The following is a 19741-nucleotide window of genomic DNA, read 5'->3' as shown; positions in this document are numbered from 1 at the left end:
AACTCATTCTAACTGTCAATATAACCTATTGGTACTCATAATATGATTGCAATTATATTTCTGTATGTGATATAAACATCAGACAAACACTAATAAAAACCAGAGGCCAGCAGATCATGTGAAAATATAATTTTGGTGTCATTCTCAAAACTTTTGGCCATGACTGTACATGAAATCTGATTGATTTGAGCAGAAAAAGCCACTGACATCAGTGGCCCCCTTCCTCGCAGTTGCAATCTCTGATATCACAATTATGCCCCTGGTCTTGTTACTACCGGTGCCCAGAATGCCGCCTCAGGGTCCGCATGCCATCCGTGTGACTAAGACCCCTTGGTTAGTGAGTTTGGCCAGCCTATGACTCACTATGGACAGCAGATTGTAAGCAGATCTTCTGAAGATCACGGAGTTCAGCAAATATCTACCCTTTGACAGCACCCTACATTGTTCCTGTGTTGTCATATTCTCATGGCCTATGGGTGCTAACATCTTAAATCCATGGACAGCAGAATTGTTCAGGATCCTATTTTGGTTTACCATGCCTGTGCATATACAATTTGTGCTGTATAAATTAAATTTGCATTTTATTTTAATGAGTTTAATTAAAGCGCCCAGGCAGTATCCACCATTGTGAACATGGAGATCCTCTTCTGGCCTTTTATAAGTAGGCAGCAAGAGAATAAATATACTTGAGGTCCCCGTTTTGTTTTTCACATACCCATCATAACCTATGGTGCTATACAAATGTCCGTGTTTTTATATTGAGAGCGTCTCCTTCCAAACTACACTGAGATGTCCGTTTTCTTTCTGGCAGCACGGATGATGAGAGCCAATACAAGTCTATGGGTCTGTGAAAAACGGGGATGGTGTCCTTGTTCTGTACATTTTTAACATTGCAAAGTATAGGAGAAGCTTTGGAATTTGATATTTCTTAAAGAAGTGGTCCACTACTATAGAGAATGCCTCCGTCGATTTAAAAGGTGGAAATAAGATTCTTTGTAAGTACATAGTATTGTGACTCTTGCCTGTGAGTGGCGCTATCGCTGGCCACTCACAGGCATCATGTGACAGCCGACTGACATCCATTGATGTCACGTCAAGTTGCGGCTGCAGACCTGCGTGACCCAGTGGCACGCACCCCCCCGATTGATGGGCTGTGGGTTCCCCGCGAGTCACACCCAGCATCCACCATGCGCTTTCCCTTTCTTCTCTGCATTCATTTGTAAACCCTGCCCACAGCCCATCAATCAGGGGGGAGCGCAACACTGGTCACGCCTGACTGCAGCCGAGTCACATGATGCCTGGTGAGCTGTCAGCGATAGCGCCTCACAGGCAAGAATCGCAACACAAAGTACTTACAAAGAATCTTATTTCCACCTTTTAAATCGACGGTGGCATTCTCTATAGTAGTAGACAACATTTTTTAATTCCTTTATGACGTGGTACGTAATAGTACACATCACGTCGTAATCCCCGCTTCAGCGTGGTCGCCGCACTGAACCGGGCACATGTCAGCTGATCTATACAGCTGACATGTGCCCGCAACAGCCGGTGGTGGAATCACGATCCACCTGCGGCTGTTAACTAGTTAAATGTCGCTGTCAATCTCGGACAGCGGCATTTAACAGCGCCGCGCTGGAAGCGCGTCACTTACTCCGCCCATCGGTGACCCTGTCACATGATTGCGGGTCACCGATGGGTTTACATGACAACCTGGGGTCTGCAGGAGACCCCTCTGGTTGTCATGTCCAGATTGCTATGAGCGCCGCCCAGTAGTCGGCGCTCATGGCAAGTGAGCATTTCGGCTACATAGAGGTGATCTGGTCATCACCTGTATCTAGCAGAGCTGATCGGACAACTGCAGCTTCTAGTCTCCCATGGAGACTATTGAAGCATGCAGAAAGTGTAAGTAAAAAAAACAAACAAAAAAAAAGTTTTAAATGTTAAAATAAAAGTTTAAATCACCCCCCTTTCGCCCCATTGAGAATAAAGCAATAAAAAAAACCACACATACCAAATATGTGTATCGCCGCATTCAGAATCTCCTGATCTATCAGTATAAAAAAAGAATTATTCCGATTGTTAAACAGTGTAACATGAAAAAACTTGTAAGCGCCAGAATTACGTTTTTTGGTCACTGCAATAACGGGTGATCAAAATATCTAATCTACCCCAAAAAATGGTATCAATAAATGTAGCCCTCACCCAGCCCCAGATCACGAAAAATGGAGACTTCACTTGTCTCGGAAAATGGCACCATATTTATTTATTTATTTTTTTTAGTAAACTTTGGATTTTTTTTCCACCACTTAAATAAAAAAGAACCTATACATGTTTGGTGTCTACGAACACATAATGACCTGGAGAATAATAATGGCAGGTCAGTTTTAGCATTCAGAGAACGTGGTAAAAAAAAAAAAAAACATTTCGTGCAATTTCACTGCACTTGGAATTTTTTCCCGTTTTCCAGGACGCGACATGGTAAAACCCGTGATGTCATGCAAAAGTACAACTGGTCCTGAAAAAAAAATAAGCCCTCACACGGCCATATTGAACGAGAAAAAAAAAGGCTCTGGAGCAAAAAAAAATGAAAACGCAAAAACTGAAAATGCTCTGGTCATTAAGGGGTTAAGACATACTAATGGCAGACTGATCCAAAACACTGGTACCGGTATTATACGGACGTGTAAAGGGGTGTTCCCACAATCAAAAGTGGATAACTTGCTGTATACTGGGGGCCACCTCCCGAGACCCTTGAATGGAGCAGATGTGCGCATGCTTAACTTCCACTTGCTGTCTATGGGACTGCTGATGAAGCAGAACGAGGATTTCAGCGTCAGGACCTCTATTGAAAACAGAGTATTGTTTGACGATTTTTCTGTAGTCACATAGACAATCTGTCTTTGATGTGGAGGAATGCATGCTCCTACTCCTCTCCATTCGGGAAGGGGATCTGCAAATCCTTTTTTTTTCCCCAGTGCTATCCACTATGCTGTGGCCCAACAACAGACTGCCATCTAAGTACACCTATTAAGCTCCAGGGGCAGGCTCCGATATGGTGCTGATGATCACACACCCTCATAGACACACATGCAGTTGCAAGTTTGGGTTGAGGTCAGTCTGAGCATTGCGGTCCATGTACAGATCTTGAAATACGTCTGTCTAAACCCAGCCGTGTGCTGGCAGGTATACTGTACAGCAATACTGAAGAGCCGCAGTGTATTATGAAAATATATATACGTATATTCCGGCGTATAAGACGACTTTTGAAGACTGAAAAATCTTCTGTCTAGTCTGGGGTCGTCTTATACGCCGGTAATGCTTTTGAACTTTCAGAAATTGACATGCGGGGATACTCTGGGGGTGTTAATAAGCTGCCGTGGCCGTATCCCTGCCATGTCGGAGTTAATATAAGGTGGAGGGAGTTAAAATACGGCGGCGGTACGTCCAGACAGTCAGCGCTTCTGTGCTGAAACTGACACATCGCTGCGTATTCCCAGCTCCGGACACAGCGCAGGGCTTCTGTGCCGACAGCTTTCACTTGTCACAGAAGCGCTGCGCTGTGTCCGGAGCAGGGAAGTTCGCATCGCTTCTGTGACAATATATAAAAAGCCGGCAATTCAGCAGCGGCATAAGCCGGCACCCGACAATTTAGAATAGAAAGAATAGAGCTTCACACATAGATTAGATAGATAGAAACATGTCAGTCACATATATATGAAGTACAGTGACAGTATTGCTTACTGTACTTGTCATTTAGTGTAAAGGATTTATTAAAACAAATAATAGTGTTTTCATGCACTGTCTCTTTAAAAAAGCCGGCCGGCAATTCAGCAGCGGTACCCGACAATTTAGAACAGAAAGATAGAGCATCACACATAGATTAGATAGATAGAAACATGTCAGTCACATATATATGAAGTACAGTGATAGTGTTGATTACTGTACTTGTCATTTAGTGTTAAAATAAAGGATTTATTATTAAAAAAAATTGGCGTGGGGTTCCCCTTAATTTTAGGCTCTAGCGGAGGTTAAGCAGACAGCTGGGGCAGATGTTTGAAGCCTGGGAAGGGGGTAATACCCACGGAGCTTCCCAGGCTACTAATATCAGCCCCCAGCTGAATACCTAGTCTTTACTAGCTATTAAAATGGGGAACCCCCCCAAAAAAATGACGTGGGGTCCCCCCTAATTTAATAGCTAGCAAAGGCTAGGCAGACAGCTGGGGGCTGATATTAATAGCCCAGGAAGGGAGCCATGAATATTGGCCCCCTCCCAGGCTAGAAACACCAGCCGTCAGCCGCCCCAGAAATGGCGCATTCATAGGATGCGCCAATTCTGGCACTTAGCCTCGCTCTTCCACGCTGCCCTGGTGCGGTGGCAGTGGGGTAATAGGGTTGGGGTTGATGTCAGCTTATAATGCCAGCTGACATCAAGCCCAGGTTAGTAATGGAGAGGCGTCTATAAGACACCCCCATTACTAACCCCATAGTCAAAGTTAAAAAAAACAAACACCCAGAATAAAGTCCTTTAATTGAAATAAAGACACAATCCTTTATTGTTCTAAATTAAACCATACTTACCATCACGCCCATTCCAGCTGAAGCCAACGATCTCCTGCAATAAAAGAAAAATAATAAACCAACCTCATCCTTACCTCTCCATGGTTCCCAGGACAGCTTCAGCTCTGCTACATCGAGATGACTGGCTGGACCGCAGCAGAACGCTGCCATCCAGCCTGTCATCCCGCAGACACTGAGAAGCGCAGGCATGCTTGTGCTCCTCAGTGTCTCGCTGTGACGGCATCCAGATGAGCCGACAATGAACTCAGCTCACCTCCTGGACGTCCGTCACTGACAGCGTGGGAAACTTCTACTGCGCATGCGGGGAGCAGGAGAATTTTCCCACGCTGTCAGTGACGTGCATGAGGTGAGCCGAGTTCATTGGACATGACCTCGGCTCATCTGGATGCCGTCACAGTCAGACACTGAGGAGCACAAGCATGCCTGCGCTTCTCAGTGTCTGCCGCATGGCAAGCTGAACGGCAGCGTTCTGCTGCGGTGCAGCCTGTCATGTGAATGTAGCAGAGCTGGAGCCGTCCTGGGAACCATAGAGAGGTAAGGATTATGTTGCTTTATTATTTTACTTTTATTGCAGGAGATCGTTGGCTTCAGCTGGAATGGGCGTGATGGTAAGTATGGTTTAATTTAGAACATTAAAAAATTGTGTCTTTATTTCAATTAAAGGACTTTATTCTGGGTGTTGTTTTTTTTAATTACTTTACTAGAAATTCATGGCGGTCATGTCTAATATTGGCGTGACCCCATGAATTTCGGGCTTAGGGCCAGCTGATAATGCCAAGCTGGCCCTAACCCCTTTATTACCCAGTGAGCCACCGCACCAGGGCCCTGGATGAGTTGGGTACAGCGCCAGAAGATGGCGCTTCTATGAACGCGCCATTTTCCGGGGTGGCTGCGGACTGCAATTTGCAGCAGGGGGGGCCCAGAAAGCTTGGGCCTCCCTGCGCTGCAGATTCCAGCCCCCAGCTGCCTAGTTGTACCTGGCTGGACACAAAAATAGGGCGAAGCCCCACGTATTTTTTTTTTTAATTATTTCATGAAATAATTAAAAAAAAAAAGGGCTTCCCTATATTGTTGTGTCCGGCCAGGTACAAATAGGCAGCTGGTGGTTGGGGGCAGCCCGTTCCTGCCTGCTGTACCTGGCTGGACACAAAAATATGGCGAAGCCCCACGTCAACATTTTTGGGAAAAATTAATTACAAAATTAATAATTTAGGGACTGCATCTTTATTAACCCCTCAATTGTCATTTAGTGTTAAAATAAAGGATTTTTTAAAAAGAAAATTGGCGTGGGATCCACCATCATTATAGTCTCTAGCGGAGGTTAAGCAGACGGCTGGGGCAGATGTTTGAAGTCTGGGAAGGGGGTAATACCCACGGAGCTTCCCAGGCTACTAATATCAGCCCCCAGCTGAATACCTAGCCTTTACTAGCTATTAGAATGGGGGACCCCCCCAAAAAATGACGTGGGGTCCCCCCTATTTTAATATGTTTATGAGTGACAGTTTTCCTGCTATATACCTGCATGTCATAAGAATTTAAATTAAAAAAGGACCATGTTAAATTCAAATCTGTTTTTTTTTAATTTTTACCGGTGTTTGGTATGCGTTGGAAAAGGGGTAGTCTTATACGGTGAATATATCCTAAACTCTATATTTTAACAGGAAAGTAGGGGGGTCGTCTTATACACCAGGTCGTCTTATACGCCGGAATATACGGTATATATAAATTTTTTTTATGAGTAGCTGTGTATTATGAGGGTTCAAGCTCAAATCCCTTAGGCCTCATTCAGACATCCGATATATATATTTTTTTTACGTTTGATTAAGTTCTGATCAGAATTGATCCGATTTTCTTGGAGTGTTTTCCGACTGTTATCTGAGGATTTTCTCGTACATGGAGAAATTTAAAAAAAAAAAAAAAAAAAGAAATTCTCCAGTCAGTAAAATCAGACTGCTCTTGGATATAAACCGAGTGCAGTCCAAATTATTAATTTATTTTTTTTTTTGTAAGCCAAAACCAGGAGTGGAGCCATGGGCAGTCTGTGAATTGCGGTCTGTGCTCTGACGTCTATAGCAGCACTTAGGTTCTTCTAGTATTAGCCTATGTTTAGCGACGCAGCAACGATCCCTGACAGGTCTTATCGTTGTCGGGATCGCTGTAGCGTCGCTTAGTGTGACGGGGCCTTAAGCCCTTCCCGACATCATCTGTATATGTAGTTATAGTTTTGAATGACACCATTCGTTTTACCATATACTGATTGAAAAGGGGACAAAATCCAAATGCGGTACCATAGGCATTACACCTAGTAAGCCACTGTATATTGCAGCACAAGTTTTACAGTGTGTGGTACAAGCGGTCGGACTCTCCGGTGGCAGTCCCTCAGCGGTCGGACTCTCCGGTGGCAGTCCCTCAGCGGGACTTAAACAAAAAAGTCCTCATATGGCTGAGTTCACAGGAAAATAAGTCAATATCTTGAAAGAAGAGGAGGAAAAAAGTGAAGCGCTAAAACAGCAATTATCTGCAGTGGGAAGGCATTATATGTATGGGCATGTTTTAAAGGGAACCTGTGACTAGATTCATGCTGCCCAAACAATACACAGCATGAATCTGAGCCTGTCTGCATCAGGTATGCTTTTCTCTGAAACACGGCGGAGTTTCAGAGAGCACACAACTTGAAGAGCTGATTGACGCCTTGTGTGTACATATGGAGAGACATGTCGGTCTACTAGATGGGTACGGGAAGGGAAGAAGCCGGCTGGGGCGGCACCGGACTAGTCTCGTTTCTCCCAATCGTCCCCATCTCTGTTCTCTCTGAAATGGCGATTTTGTGATTTTTGGCAGCATCCGTGTGTCTTACCAATAACCTGCAAGGCAGGTACGCAGGCATTCTCCATCCACGCTCTGGCCTAAGAAGGCATCATATAAAAGCAGAAGCGGAGAATGGGATTTTATGTGGCATACGGTTAAAATATTAAGCATCACTGTATCTTAATGCTTCATTGTGTAAAACTGTTCAAGCAATCTTTCCTTTTAATCCACTGCTCATTGCCTCCATTCTTTTTGGACCTGCGTGCTTACAGGGCCTCTTTGACATTGTGTTCCTATAAATATAACAATATGTCCATTAATCATCCAGAAGTTGTATCCCTGCTATTTACCTTTGTCCACTGTACAATAATGGCACCACAGCCCAGCAGGTCTAATGAGTTTTACTACGCTCCGTTTTCTGGTAACACAAAACCAACAAAATCCTAAATTTAGTTTGAAGGAAACACTAAGTAACTTAAAGGGAACCTGTCATGTCCCCAAATGTTATTACCTGGAGAAATCAAGGTAATTTCCTCCCTTGTAGCTGCGCTTTCAGTATGGTGGATAAACCCCATTGTAACACTATTAGGACATGGTCAGTATATTACATCAGTTTCTGTAAGCCATAACCAGGAGTGGGTGATAAATCCAGAAGTGGTGACGTGTCTCTATTATACTGTTCCTCTCCTGGTTTTGGCTTACTAATATACAATACTGAACGTGTGACCATAGATTAATCTTATATCAGCAGGTTAATGGCATAGTGAGAAGCACTTGTAGATGTGTAGTGGGAGTTGATCGTATTAGACAGCGATGCTTCTACTGCAATGGGTGGGATCGGCGATTACTCCAATTTTGCTCATTTAACCCTTTTTTGAATCTGTAGTCTATGCTGATCTAGGCATCTAACACCTTTACATGATTAGTTTCATTTGGCATGGTAGAACATTTGTCAGACAACTATTCTTAACCTCACTGATCGTATGCAAAGCCGTGTAAGTGTGAATTTCTGCAAGTGGCGCCCACACTTAATACTGAATAAGTTGAGATGTCTTGAAAAGTTTGTTTTTTCATTATTTGGGGTGTGTGTGTATAGATATTGGCATGAACACAGCCCGCTCACTGCACAAGTTACTCAGTTGTAACTGTAAAGGCAAACTCCGCTTCTCACACTTAATCGTCCACTCACCGATAGCAATAGGCTAATAACTAAACACATATCAAAGCCCGGTGACACATCAACATCATACTTATTGCTGTCGCCATTTTGTTAAGCCAACGAGACACCTACCTTGGGTAACACACTTGTACACCCGCACACCTAGCTTGCCAGTACCAAACTGGTAAACTTCTAGGACATGAAAGGTAACATAGCTCAACTATACTTTCCCTCTTCGAGGTTGTGGGTACATTTTGGAATGAACAAGCTTATTCAATTTTAAATTTATTATACAAAAATGGTATAGTGCTTAGAAAAGTTACAAAAATACCTACTCAGCAGGCTAAACTGTACAAAAATGAAAAATATAAAGCTCTTACAGATTAGATCAGTGAGCGATCCTTGTGGAGGAGACACTGTGGAAATTTGGACAGCTGTACAATACTAGTTGTTTTCTTCTGGGTCTGACAATGGATGTCTCTAGAAATGAGATATTATAAAAGGTCTCGTCCAGGCCTGTCACTCCAGGAGGGTCAGGTGAGAGGAGGCTATTTAATTATATGCGAAAAAAAAAATTGTTTTAGGATAGAATTCTAATTTGTCATATTATCCCACAAGACTCACTTGGTGGAATAATATCACCACCATGTTTCCAAGCATATTTTTACCACCCTAGACATGCCAAACATGACTGATATATCCATAATTCGGGTTGATATTACATTTCTGTGGTTTCCCAAGACCAAAAATCTTGGCGCTTGAAATTACAGATAAAGTGATCTCCCCTGATCAGATACAGCGGGTGAAATAAGTATTGAACACATCACCAATATTCTAAGTAAATATATTTCTAAAGGTGCTATTAACATGAAATTCTCACCAGATGTCCGTAATAACCCATCCAATCTACTCAGGCAAAGAAATCAAACCATAGATGTTCATAAGTTAAAGGGACTCTCTAAGCACAGAATGACTGTTCAAACCTAGTACAGGCACTCTGTGCTCCATGGCGGGGCTAGTCATTTAAATACACCTTCCCACTTGCTTGGTTTCCATCTCTCTGCCTTTCTCTAGCTCTATGAAGCCAGAGCTGTCAATCAGGGAGGGGGGAGGGGGGAGATGGGGGTCTAAACAAGCAGGTGGGTAGGTGCGTTTAAATGATTGGCCACATCATGATGAACCTAGCGGTGGGACTTAGTTTGAACAGTCATTCTGTGCCACACAAACATCTCATGATGGATAAAACCAGTGAGCTGTCTCAAGACTTTCGCAACCTTATTGTTGCAAAACATACCGATTGCATTGGTTACAAAATAATTTATTTACTGTTGAAGGTTACAGTGAGCACTGTTAAGGCCATAATCTGGAAATGGAAAGAACATCGTTTCACCGTAAACCAGCCATGACCAGGTGCTCCCCACAAGATTTCAGACCGAGGCGTAAAAAGAATTACCAGAAGAGTTGTTCAAGAACCAAATGCCATCTGTGGAGAGCTACAGAAAGACCTGGAATCAGCAGGGACATTTATTTAAAAAATTGCAATAAGTAATGCACTCAACCTCCATGGCCTGTATGCACACTCACCACGCAAGACTCCATTGCTGAACAAGAGGGATGTTGAAGCTCGTTTACAGTTTGCGCAACAGCATTTAGACTCCTGTGAAATACTGGGAGAATATAGTCAAGTCAGATGAGGCGAAAATTCAACTCTTTGGATGCCATAATGCACACAATGTTTGGAGGCCAAAAGGCACTGCATATCACCCCGAAACCACCATACCAACAGTGAAATTTGGAGATGGAAATCATGGTGTGGGGCTGTTTTTCATTATGCGGCACTGGCAAACTTCATATAATTTTAAGGAAGGATGAATGAGCAAATGTACTGAGACATTCTACAGCCATCTACCAGGATGATAAAGCTTGAAACGAGGGTGGACATTTCAGCAAGACAATGATCCCAAACTCACAGCCAAGGAAACTCTCAATTGGTTTCAGAGAAAGCAAATAAAGCTGTTAGAATGACGCAGCCAATCACAGAATCTGAATTCAATAGAAAATTTATGGAATGAGCTAAAGCTCAGAGTTCACAGAAGGAGACCACGAAACCTTCAGGATTTGTAGAGTGTTTGTGTGGAAGAATGGGCCAAAATCACACCTGAGCAATGCATGCGACTAGTTTCTCCATACAGGAGGTGCCTTGAAGCTGTCACCACCAACAAAGGCTTTTTTACGAAGTATTAATTACATTTCAGTAAGCATGTTCAATGCTTTTTGCCTGTGTCATTTCTCATTATTACACATACTTTATGGCTATCTATGGTTTGATTTATTTGCCTGTGTGGATTGAATGGGTTGTCACCTACATCTGAGAATTTCATGTCAATAGCTCCTTTTAGAAATATATTTACTTAGAAAATTTGTGGAATGTTCAATACTTATTTCACCCGCTGTATATCCGTGGATTGTGTTGACATTAAAATATTATAGAGATGGCATAGAAATATAGCATTTCCGTTTGTGCCGTGTGATGTCCTTGGTATGGGTTGGAGACAACCAGTCCTGTTAGGGGCAATTATCTTCACTTGCACATGAGCACCTCTGTGATTAGTATGTACATAGAGAAAACATTTGGGGGCCGATTCATTAATACTGGTGTTGCACACGCCAAACTAATGAACGGGACTGTTGAAGCACGATGCATCTAATTCATTAAAGGGGTTGTCCACTACTTTATATTCTCCCTCCTCCCTATGTATCCCCCCCGGGGCCCCTAAGACTTCTTGTAAATACCTTCTGTTGCTGATAGCGCCGCTCACAGGCATTATCACTGGCCGCTCACAGGCATCACGTGACCCCCAGCTGCTGCCGGCTCTGACATCCGCTGATGTCAAGACAAGTGCTGGCAGCAGCCGGGGGTCTCTGTCTTCCTGGTTCCACGGTGGATGCCAGGCTGGGGGCGGGGTTACCCCCCGGTTCACACCCAGCATCCACCGTGTGCTCTGCCTCTCCCCATTCATTGGAAAAGCGCGCGGTGGATGCTGGGAGTGACGTGCGGGGGGGGTAACCCTGCCCACAACCCAGCAGCCACCGCGGAGACCCCAGCACCGAGTCATGCCTCACTTGTCGTGACGTCAGCGCGGGGTCACTTGATGCCTGTGAGCGGCCACAGATAGCGCCGCTCACAGGCATTATCTGCAAGGGAAGGTATTTTACAAGAAGTCTTAGGGGCCCCGGGGGGATACACTGGGGGGGGGGGATAAAGTAGTGGACACATTCTTTAAGATGTGCACGCCAATTAATGAAATGTACTCCAGTCAGGGACTGGAGTAAGTTGCGCCACTAAAGTTGCATAATGTTTCATGAATTTGACAGGTAAACATGGTCCTGCCCATACAGCATCCATAGTGGCATAGCTGGCCAGGACTGGTGTAAAAATGCCAAGTCGCAGTATTTTTGCACAACCTCTAATAAGTTGCAATATTTTTTGTGCATCTCAAAGTATTTTAATCCAAAACACCTTCATGAATTGTCCTCTTGGTCTTCCTGTAAACTGCAGACTCCCTTTTTGTAAATTAAATTCTCTACTCACAGGGGAACAAAAATCCTGTTTCAAACCATGGTGAAGACCTACTGGTTGAAACACGTTGGTTTTTGCTGACTGAGCTGTCCTGTCTATATTTATGTTCCTGAAATAAAGTGCCGGATATCTTTTCACCGTTCACGTCTGAGAAAGAGGATTATACTGCAAGACCGATGAGCTGGAATCATCATTTCTCTGCAGGAAAAAAAAAAAAGTTATGGCTGAATTGCAAACATGTTTTTTAAATGTCGTCTCTACGTTTACAAGGTATTAGCAATCAGTGTTTTGCCCCTAATGAGTTAATTTTATTTTTTCTGTGTATCAGTGCGGACCCCCACAATCAATAAGTTATCACTTATCCCATGGATGTTATTACTTGACAAGTAAACTGTAGAATGTATGTATGTGCCTTCATTTTGTTTTGTTTTTCTCCTAGAGCTTTTTTGGGAGCAAAGGATCTTTTTCCGTACGATAAATACAGAGATAAATATGGCAAACCTAACAAAAGAAAGGGATTTAATGAAGGTCTTTGGGAAATTCAAAATAATCCAGATGGCAACTACAAGTTTCCAGCTCCAGTAAGTATGAATGCTTTTAAAGGGATTGTTAAGCAGGTTTCTCCACTGAATGTATTTATCTGCTATGTCTGCCGCAGGGTTGGCGGCTGAAGCCCCCAGTGATGACGAGAAGTGGGCGCCTGTGTATGGAGCAGTATTACACACATGCCACCGCTGCTATACTCACTTTGTACGGGAGTGCTGAGGATGGCGATAAATGAGCACGATCCTCGGCCGTCAGTGTCTGCCAGGCAGTGAATAGAATGGTGGTCTACTGCATACTACTGCTCCATTCACATGGGATTTTGGGCCCCTCTTATCACCTGTGGGGGGCCGGCAATCTCCTGTCCTGTGAATAGCGAATAAGTATATTTAGAGACAACAAAGTCGCTGCAAGAAATGTTAGAGAAAAACCATGTTAAGTCCTCTGTTGCTACAGTTCTGATGTTCTGGTGGTCCTTGTAGGACCTTGCTTATTTTCCTGGAGTGATTACCCCTTTTGGGACTGACCAACTTTGGGTTCTTTTTTTCCCTGTTGCATTCAAAGAGCCTTAGGGTGCTTTCACATTGCATTTAGGCACCTGTTCAGTGGCCCTGTCGGGACTTGCTTCCGAATCCCACGCAAAACGAGGCCATAGACTATATGGTGCCGACAGAGAAAACGTGCGCTCCGCCTCCAGTAGGCGTATACGCCGGAAAACTATGTAAGGCAGAGACTCAAATGCAGTCTGCTATTATCATAGAATCATAGAATGGTAGAGTTGGAAGGGACCTCCTGGGTCATCTGGTCCAACCCCCTGCTCAAAGCAGGATTCACTAGATCATCTCAGTCTGTCCAGCCTCTGTTTGAAGACGTCCATTGAAGGGGAACTCACCACCTCTCGTGGCAGCCTGTTCCACTCATTAATCACCCTCACTGTCAAAAAGTTTTTTCTAATATCTAATCTGTGTCTCCTCCCATTTAGTTTCATCCCATTGCTTCTAGTCTTTCCTTGTGCAAATGAGAATAAAGATGATCCTTCTACAATGTGACAGCCCTTGACATATTTGTAGACAGCTATTAAGTCTCCTCTCAGTCTTCTTTTTTGCAAGCTAAACATTCCCAAATCCTGCAACCGTTCCTCATAGGACATGGTTTGCAGACCAGTCACCATTCTGGTCGCTCTTCTCTGAACTTGCTCCAGTTTGTCTATGTCTTTTTTAAAATGTGGTGCCCAAAACTGTACACAGTATTCCAGATGAGGTCTGACCAAAGAGGAGTAAAGACCGATAATGACTTCACGTGATCTAGACTGTATGCTTCTGTTAATACATCCCAGAATTGTATTTGCCTTTTTTGCTGCTGCATCACACTGTTGACTCATGTTCAGTCTATGATCTATTAGTATACCTAAGTCTTTTTCACATGTACTGTTGCTTAGCTCTATTCCTCCCATTCTGTATATGCTTTTTTCATTTTTATTGCCCAGATGTAGTACTTTGCATTTTTCCCTGTTAAAAACCATTCTGTTGGTTGCTGCCCATTGCTCCAGTTTATTTAGGTCTTTCTGAATCCTCTCTCTCTCTTCTCTAGTATTAGCTATCCCTCCTAGCTTTGTGTCATCAGCAAATTTAATCAGTTTACCCTCAATTCCTTCATCTAAATCATTGATAAAGATGTTGAACAATACAGGTCCCAGGACGGAGCCCTGTGGTACCCCACTTGAGACACTCATCCAGCTGGATGTGAAGCCATTTACAACCACCCTTTGAGTCCGATCACTAAGCCAGTTATGAATCCACCTAACAGTTGCCTGGTCCATTGCATACTTGGTTATTTTTTCAATAAGGATGGTGTGAGATACTTTGTCAAATGCTTTGCTGAAGTCAAGATATACTATATCTACAGCATTTCCCTGATCCACCCAGTCAGTGATTCTGTCATAGAAGGAAATTAAGTTAGTCTGACATGACTTGTTAGTTACAAACCCATGCTGACTCTGGTTAATCACTTCATTCTTATCCATGTACTTACCTACATGTTGTTTAATAATTTGTTCAAAGATCTTTCCTGGTATAGAAGTCAGACTCACCGGCCTATAGTTCCCTGGGTCCACCTTCTTCCCCTTTTTGAAGATAGGAACAACATTTGCTCTTCTCCAGTCTTCTGGGACTTCTCCTGTTCTCCAAGAATTTTCAAAGATTATGGAGAGTGGTTCTAAAATTTCTTCTACGATTTCCTTCAGTACTCTGGGGTGTAATTCATCTGGACCTGGAGACTTGAACTCATTTATGTTAGCTAAATATTCCCTCACAATCTTTCTGTTTACTGATAACTTGGATTCCTCTATTCCTTTAAAAGGACAGTGAAGATCAGTTGATGTTACATTTTCTTTCTGAGAGAAAACAGATGCAAAATAGGAATTAAAAAGTTCGGCCTTCTCAACATCCTCTCTTACCATTTCTCCATTTTCATCCTGTAAAAATCCTATAGCATCTTTGACTTTTCTTTTACTTTTGACATACCCCCAAAATCCTTTTTTATTGCTTTTGACATCTCTTGCAAGCCTTAATTCATTGTCAGCTTTAGCTAACCTGATACGTGCCCTGCAGGATCTGCAGACTGCATTATAATCTTCTTTAGATATGCCTCCCTCTTTCCATTTAATAAACATTTCTTTCTTTCTTTTTAGCATGTGTTTAAGTTCTGTGTTCATCCATCCTGGTTTCCTTAAATGCTTCCCATTCTTCCTACTTTTCGGGATTGTTAACGATTGTGCTTTGAGAATCTCATTTTTAAAAATTTCCCATCCTTCCTGGACATTTTTGTCCTTAAGGACATCCAGCCATTGGATCCCTCCTATTCTCTTTCTGAGTCTCTTAAAATCTGCCTTTCTAAAATCTAACCTTGAAGTTTGAGTCTTCACATGTCTTCCTCCTCTAGTTATCCAAAATTCTATAATAGCATGATCGCTGCCTCCTAGGGTCCCAGCCACCTTTACCTCCTCAACCATTTCCTCCCTGTTTATAAGGATTAGATCCAAAGTAGCAGATCCCCTTGTTTTCTCCCCTACCTTTTGGAAGATAAAGTTGTCAGCAAGAGAGGATAAGAATTTGCTTGACCTGTTAGTTTTACTTGAGAGAGATTCCCAACAAATGTCTGGATAGTTGAAATCTCCCATGACCACTACGTCATATTTTTTGGAGAACTTGGTCATTTGATACATAAAGAGTTCATCCATATCTTCAGCTTGCCCAGGTGGCCTGTAGTAAATGCCTACAATGGTGTCCTTTCCGTTGTTCTCTCCTTGTATTCTTACCCAAACAGTTTCCACAGAACTCCCAGTCTCTGAAGCTTCAATCTCTGTGCAGATATACGCTTTTCTAACATACAATGCGACACCTCCTCCTCGTTTATCAAGTCTGTTTCTTGCAAATAAGTTGTATCCTTTTAGCCTTTTATTCCAATCATGTGTATCGTCCCACCAAGTTTCAGTGATTCCAATGACATCATATTCCTTTTCCTGCATTAGTAGTTCCAATTCTCCTTGTTTGTTGCCCATGCTTTGTGCATTTGTATAAAAACATTTTAGTTTGTGATTGGTTTCTCTTCCTCCCATATTTTTATTATTTAAATTGTTTTGTCTTTGTTCTTCCTTTCCACTTCCAGTAGCAGAGATCTCAATAGTATTTGTCAGCTGTATGGCTTTTTCTGGCCTTTTGCTTCCCTTCCCACATTGTTCTAGTTTAAAGCTCTTCTGATGAGTGTAGCAAGGCGACTTCCAAATACATGTTTTCCAGTCTTCGTAAGGTGCACCCCATCTCTAGCAAGTAGTCCATCGTATAGGTAATTCATTCCGTGATCCAGAAATCCAAATCCTTGTTGACGGCACCATCGACGTAGCCAGTTGTTCACCTGTAGAATCTTATTCCACCTCATTGTTCCATGGCCATCCACTGGGAGGATGGATGAGAAGACCACCTGCGCTCCCAATTCTTTCACTTTCTTGCCTAAGTCTTCAAAATCACTGCAGATGGTTTCCAGGTCCTTTCCTGCGGTGTCATTTGTCCCCACATGTATTAGCAGGAATGGGTAGTGATCTGTAGGTCTGAAGAGTCTTGATATCCTGTCAGACACATCTTTAATTTTTGCTCCTGGAAGACAGCACATTTCTCTTGAGGTTATGTCTGGCCTGCAGATAGCGGCCTCTGTTCCTCTTAACAGGGAATCCCCCATGACCACCACTCTCCGTTTTTTCTTCACAACATTCTTCTTTCTCCATCCAGGAGGATTCTGAGGGCTTACAAGGTTATTCATTGCTGGGAAAGTCTTATTTTGCTGTATTTCTTCATGGTTCTCCTGCGTGAGAGCCTGGTACTGTTTCCTGAGCAGTATGGGTGCTGACTGCCTCTCGATCCTCCTGCTTCTGTGGGTCACATGCTTCCATTCCTCGGTTTCGTCAGGTGCAGTTCGAATTTCTTCTCTTTCTGAATCATGAAGAGATAATTCTGCTCTGTCTAAGAACTCTTCACCTTCCTTAATGATTTTCAAGGTAGTTAACCTCTCTTCTAGATTTCGCAACTTTTCCTCCAACAGGGACACAAGCTTGCATTTCTGGCATGTGAAGTTTGGCTTTTCCACTGGCAAGTCTGTGAACATGTAGCAGGATATGCAGCTCACCAAATGGCTCCTGGACTCTTCCATGTTCTTATTGTTAATGTTCTGAAAACAGTGAAAAAAGCTTAAAAAAAAAAAAGCTTCAAAATGCGTACGCCAGTAGGCGCGCGGTTTTGTCTGAGTGTCTGCCTCCACTAGGCGTATACGCCTGAAAATCATGCAGAGCGTGCATTTTATAGTTAATGGCGCCGTCAGCGCACACGTTTGAATCCCGTTTTGCAGGGGGTTCAGACGTATGCCCCGATGTGAGCCACTGAACAGGTGCCTAAATGCAATGTGAAAGCACCCTTAACTTTCGTGTGTGTATTTGGTCTCTGAAAAGATCATGGAAAAGAAACGTATGTAAATTTTATTTTTTTTTTTACTTTTTTTCAGTCACCCAACTCCTCCGATAGTGAAGCACTTAACGAGAAAGAGTGTGATGAGGAAAAACCGCCTGTTGTAAAGTCTTCATCATCAAGTGAAGATGAAGGCAGCGAAAAGGAACAGCCTAAGGCCGCAATGGTATGTATTCCCAGGTCTGTATGATTTAATGACCCCCACAAGGCTAAAACTTCTGTTGTGCCTGTATTTCTACCCACGTGGGGGGTGTTAGGCTATGTTCAGATCTACAATGGAAGCTTTCACATATATTTAAGGATAAACACATCGGCGAACCCGAGATTTCTTCTGGAGGAACTTTAAAGACCAGTTAAACTTTCTCAGTGTTTTTCGTCTTTGGCAGGCACTTTAATATTCTGCAGATCAGTGGAGGTCTGGGACTTGAGCCTCCTACCGACTGCTTAATAGACCCCACCCTTAACCCCCCCCCCCCCCCCAACAGTACACAGCTAAGGATAAGGACACTAGCTTACAGCCCAGAATACGGATTTTGATAAGCGCAGGAAGTCGGGCAAAGCGCCAGAATTGGGGCATCTACTGGATTTGCTTTTTTCTGGGGCGGTTGCAGGCTGCTATTTTTAGGCTGGGGAGGGCCAAATATCCATGGAACTTCCCAGTCTGAGACTAACAGCCCCCAGCTTTCTGCTTTACCTTGGCTGATTTTCAAAAATGGGGTAGGTGGGGGAGGGACCCCACATAGTTTTTTTAGTTTGTTACTAATAAATGAGAAAAAACGTGTGGTCCCCCTATTTTTAAAAGCCAGCTAAGGCAAAGCAGACAGCTGGGGGCTGATATTAATAGGCTGGGAAGGACCATGGATATTGTCCCCTTCCCTGCCTAATAAGACCAGTCCTCAGCCACCCCAAAAAATGGCACATCCATTAGATGCACCAATTCTGGCCCATGGCCTCGGCTCTACCCAATTACCACCGTACCAGGGCAACTGGGAAGAGCTGAGGCTACGCGCCAGAATTGGTGCATCTAATGGATGTGTCATTTCTGGGGTGGCTGAGGGCTGGTTCTATTAGGCTGGGAAGGGGCCAATATCCATGGTCCTTCCCAGCCTATTACTATCAGCCCCCAGCTGTCTGCATTGCCTTAGCTAGTTATTTAAAAATAGGGGGGACCCCATATCATTATAGATATATAATCTGGTCCCCCACCCCCATTTTTAACAAACAGCAAAGCAGACACCTGGGGGCTGATATTGATAGACTGGGAAGATCCATGGATATTGGCCCCTTCCCAGCATAATAAAACCAGCTCACAGCTGTCTGCTTTCCCTTGGATGGTTATTAAAAATAGGGGGACCCCAATTTGTTTGTTTCATTTATGTCTTAGTATCTTTTTCTTTTTATTTATTAGTAATAAAAAATAAATAACCAGCTAAGGGAAAGCAAACAACTGTGGGTTTATATTAATAGGCTGGGAATGCCCGTGGTTATTGGGCCATTCCCAACCTACAAATATCGGCCTGCAGCCGCGCTAGAAATTCTTTTTGGGGTTAGTAATGGAGAGGTGTCAGACAACTTCATTACTAACCCAGTAGTAAAAATAAACACACACACACACACACACACACACACACACACACACACACACACACACACACACACACCTTTATTTAAATAAAGACTCCCCAACATTAGCCCTTGTTCACCAATTTATTAATAAAATGATCTCACAAAGTAATCCATGTTCATCTTCTTGGTCTCTGGGGCCTGTGGGTAGCAGTAAAGCTACTGCGTATGCACAGGCACTGGCTGATGACTACTCTCATCAGCGTTGCCTGCTCTTGCTGCTATCAGTGCGCCTGGGTTTCGCTATGATGACAGTTGTGGTCTTCAGCCAGCACCTGACCAATGGTAACCTTGTTAAAGCCACTGGTTCCCACGCTGTCCTCTTTGTGACAGCGTGAGAACCCGCCGCAGTCCACGATACTTGGCAGCTGTCACAATTTGTGACTTTAGTGAGGTTACCGCCAGTCACAGCCGCTGTTTCCCACGGTGTCACACAGA

At 43.4% G+C, this 19741-nt stretch overlaps 1 protein-coding gene across 2 annotated transcripts in view; it reads left to right on the top strand.

Moving 5' to 3' along the window:
- Window positions 1-19741, top strand: part of HDGFL2 (HDGF like 2) — a 44897-nt gene that overhangs the window by 4830 nt on the left and 20326 nt on the right. For both annotated transcript variants that reach the window (XM_073686297.1, XM_073686298.1), the window contains exons 3-4: window positions 12565-12706; window positions 17718-17846. In XM_073686297.1, coding sequence (XP_073542398.1) covers window positions 12565-12706; window positions 17718-17846 — 271 coding nt within the window. The remainder of the gene's footprint in view (window positions 1-12564; window positions 12707-17717; window positions 17847-19741) is intronic.

This window comes from Phyllobates terribilis, unplaced genomic scaffold (genome assembly GCF_046119375.1).
Source record: "Phyllobates terribilis strain yellow unplaced genomic scaffold, ASM4611937v1 Scaffold_1__5_contigs__length_1240528914, whole genome shotgun sequence".
Taxonomy (NCBI): domain Eukaryota; kingdom Metazoa; phylum Chordata; class Amphibia; order Anura; family Dendrobatidae; genus Phyllobates; species Phyllobates terribilis.
Note: the sequence above shows the minus strand (reverse complement) of the source record. Positions and strands in the feature narration are given on the sequence as shown.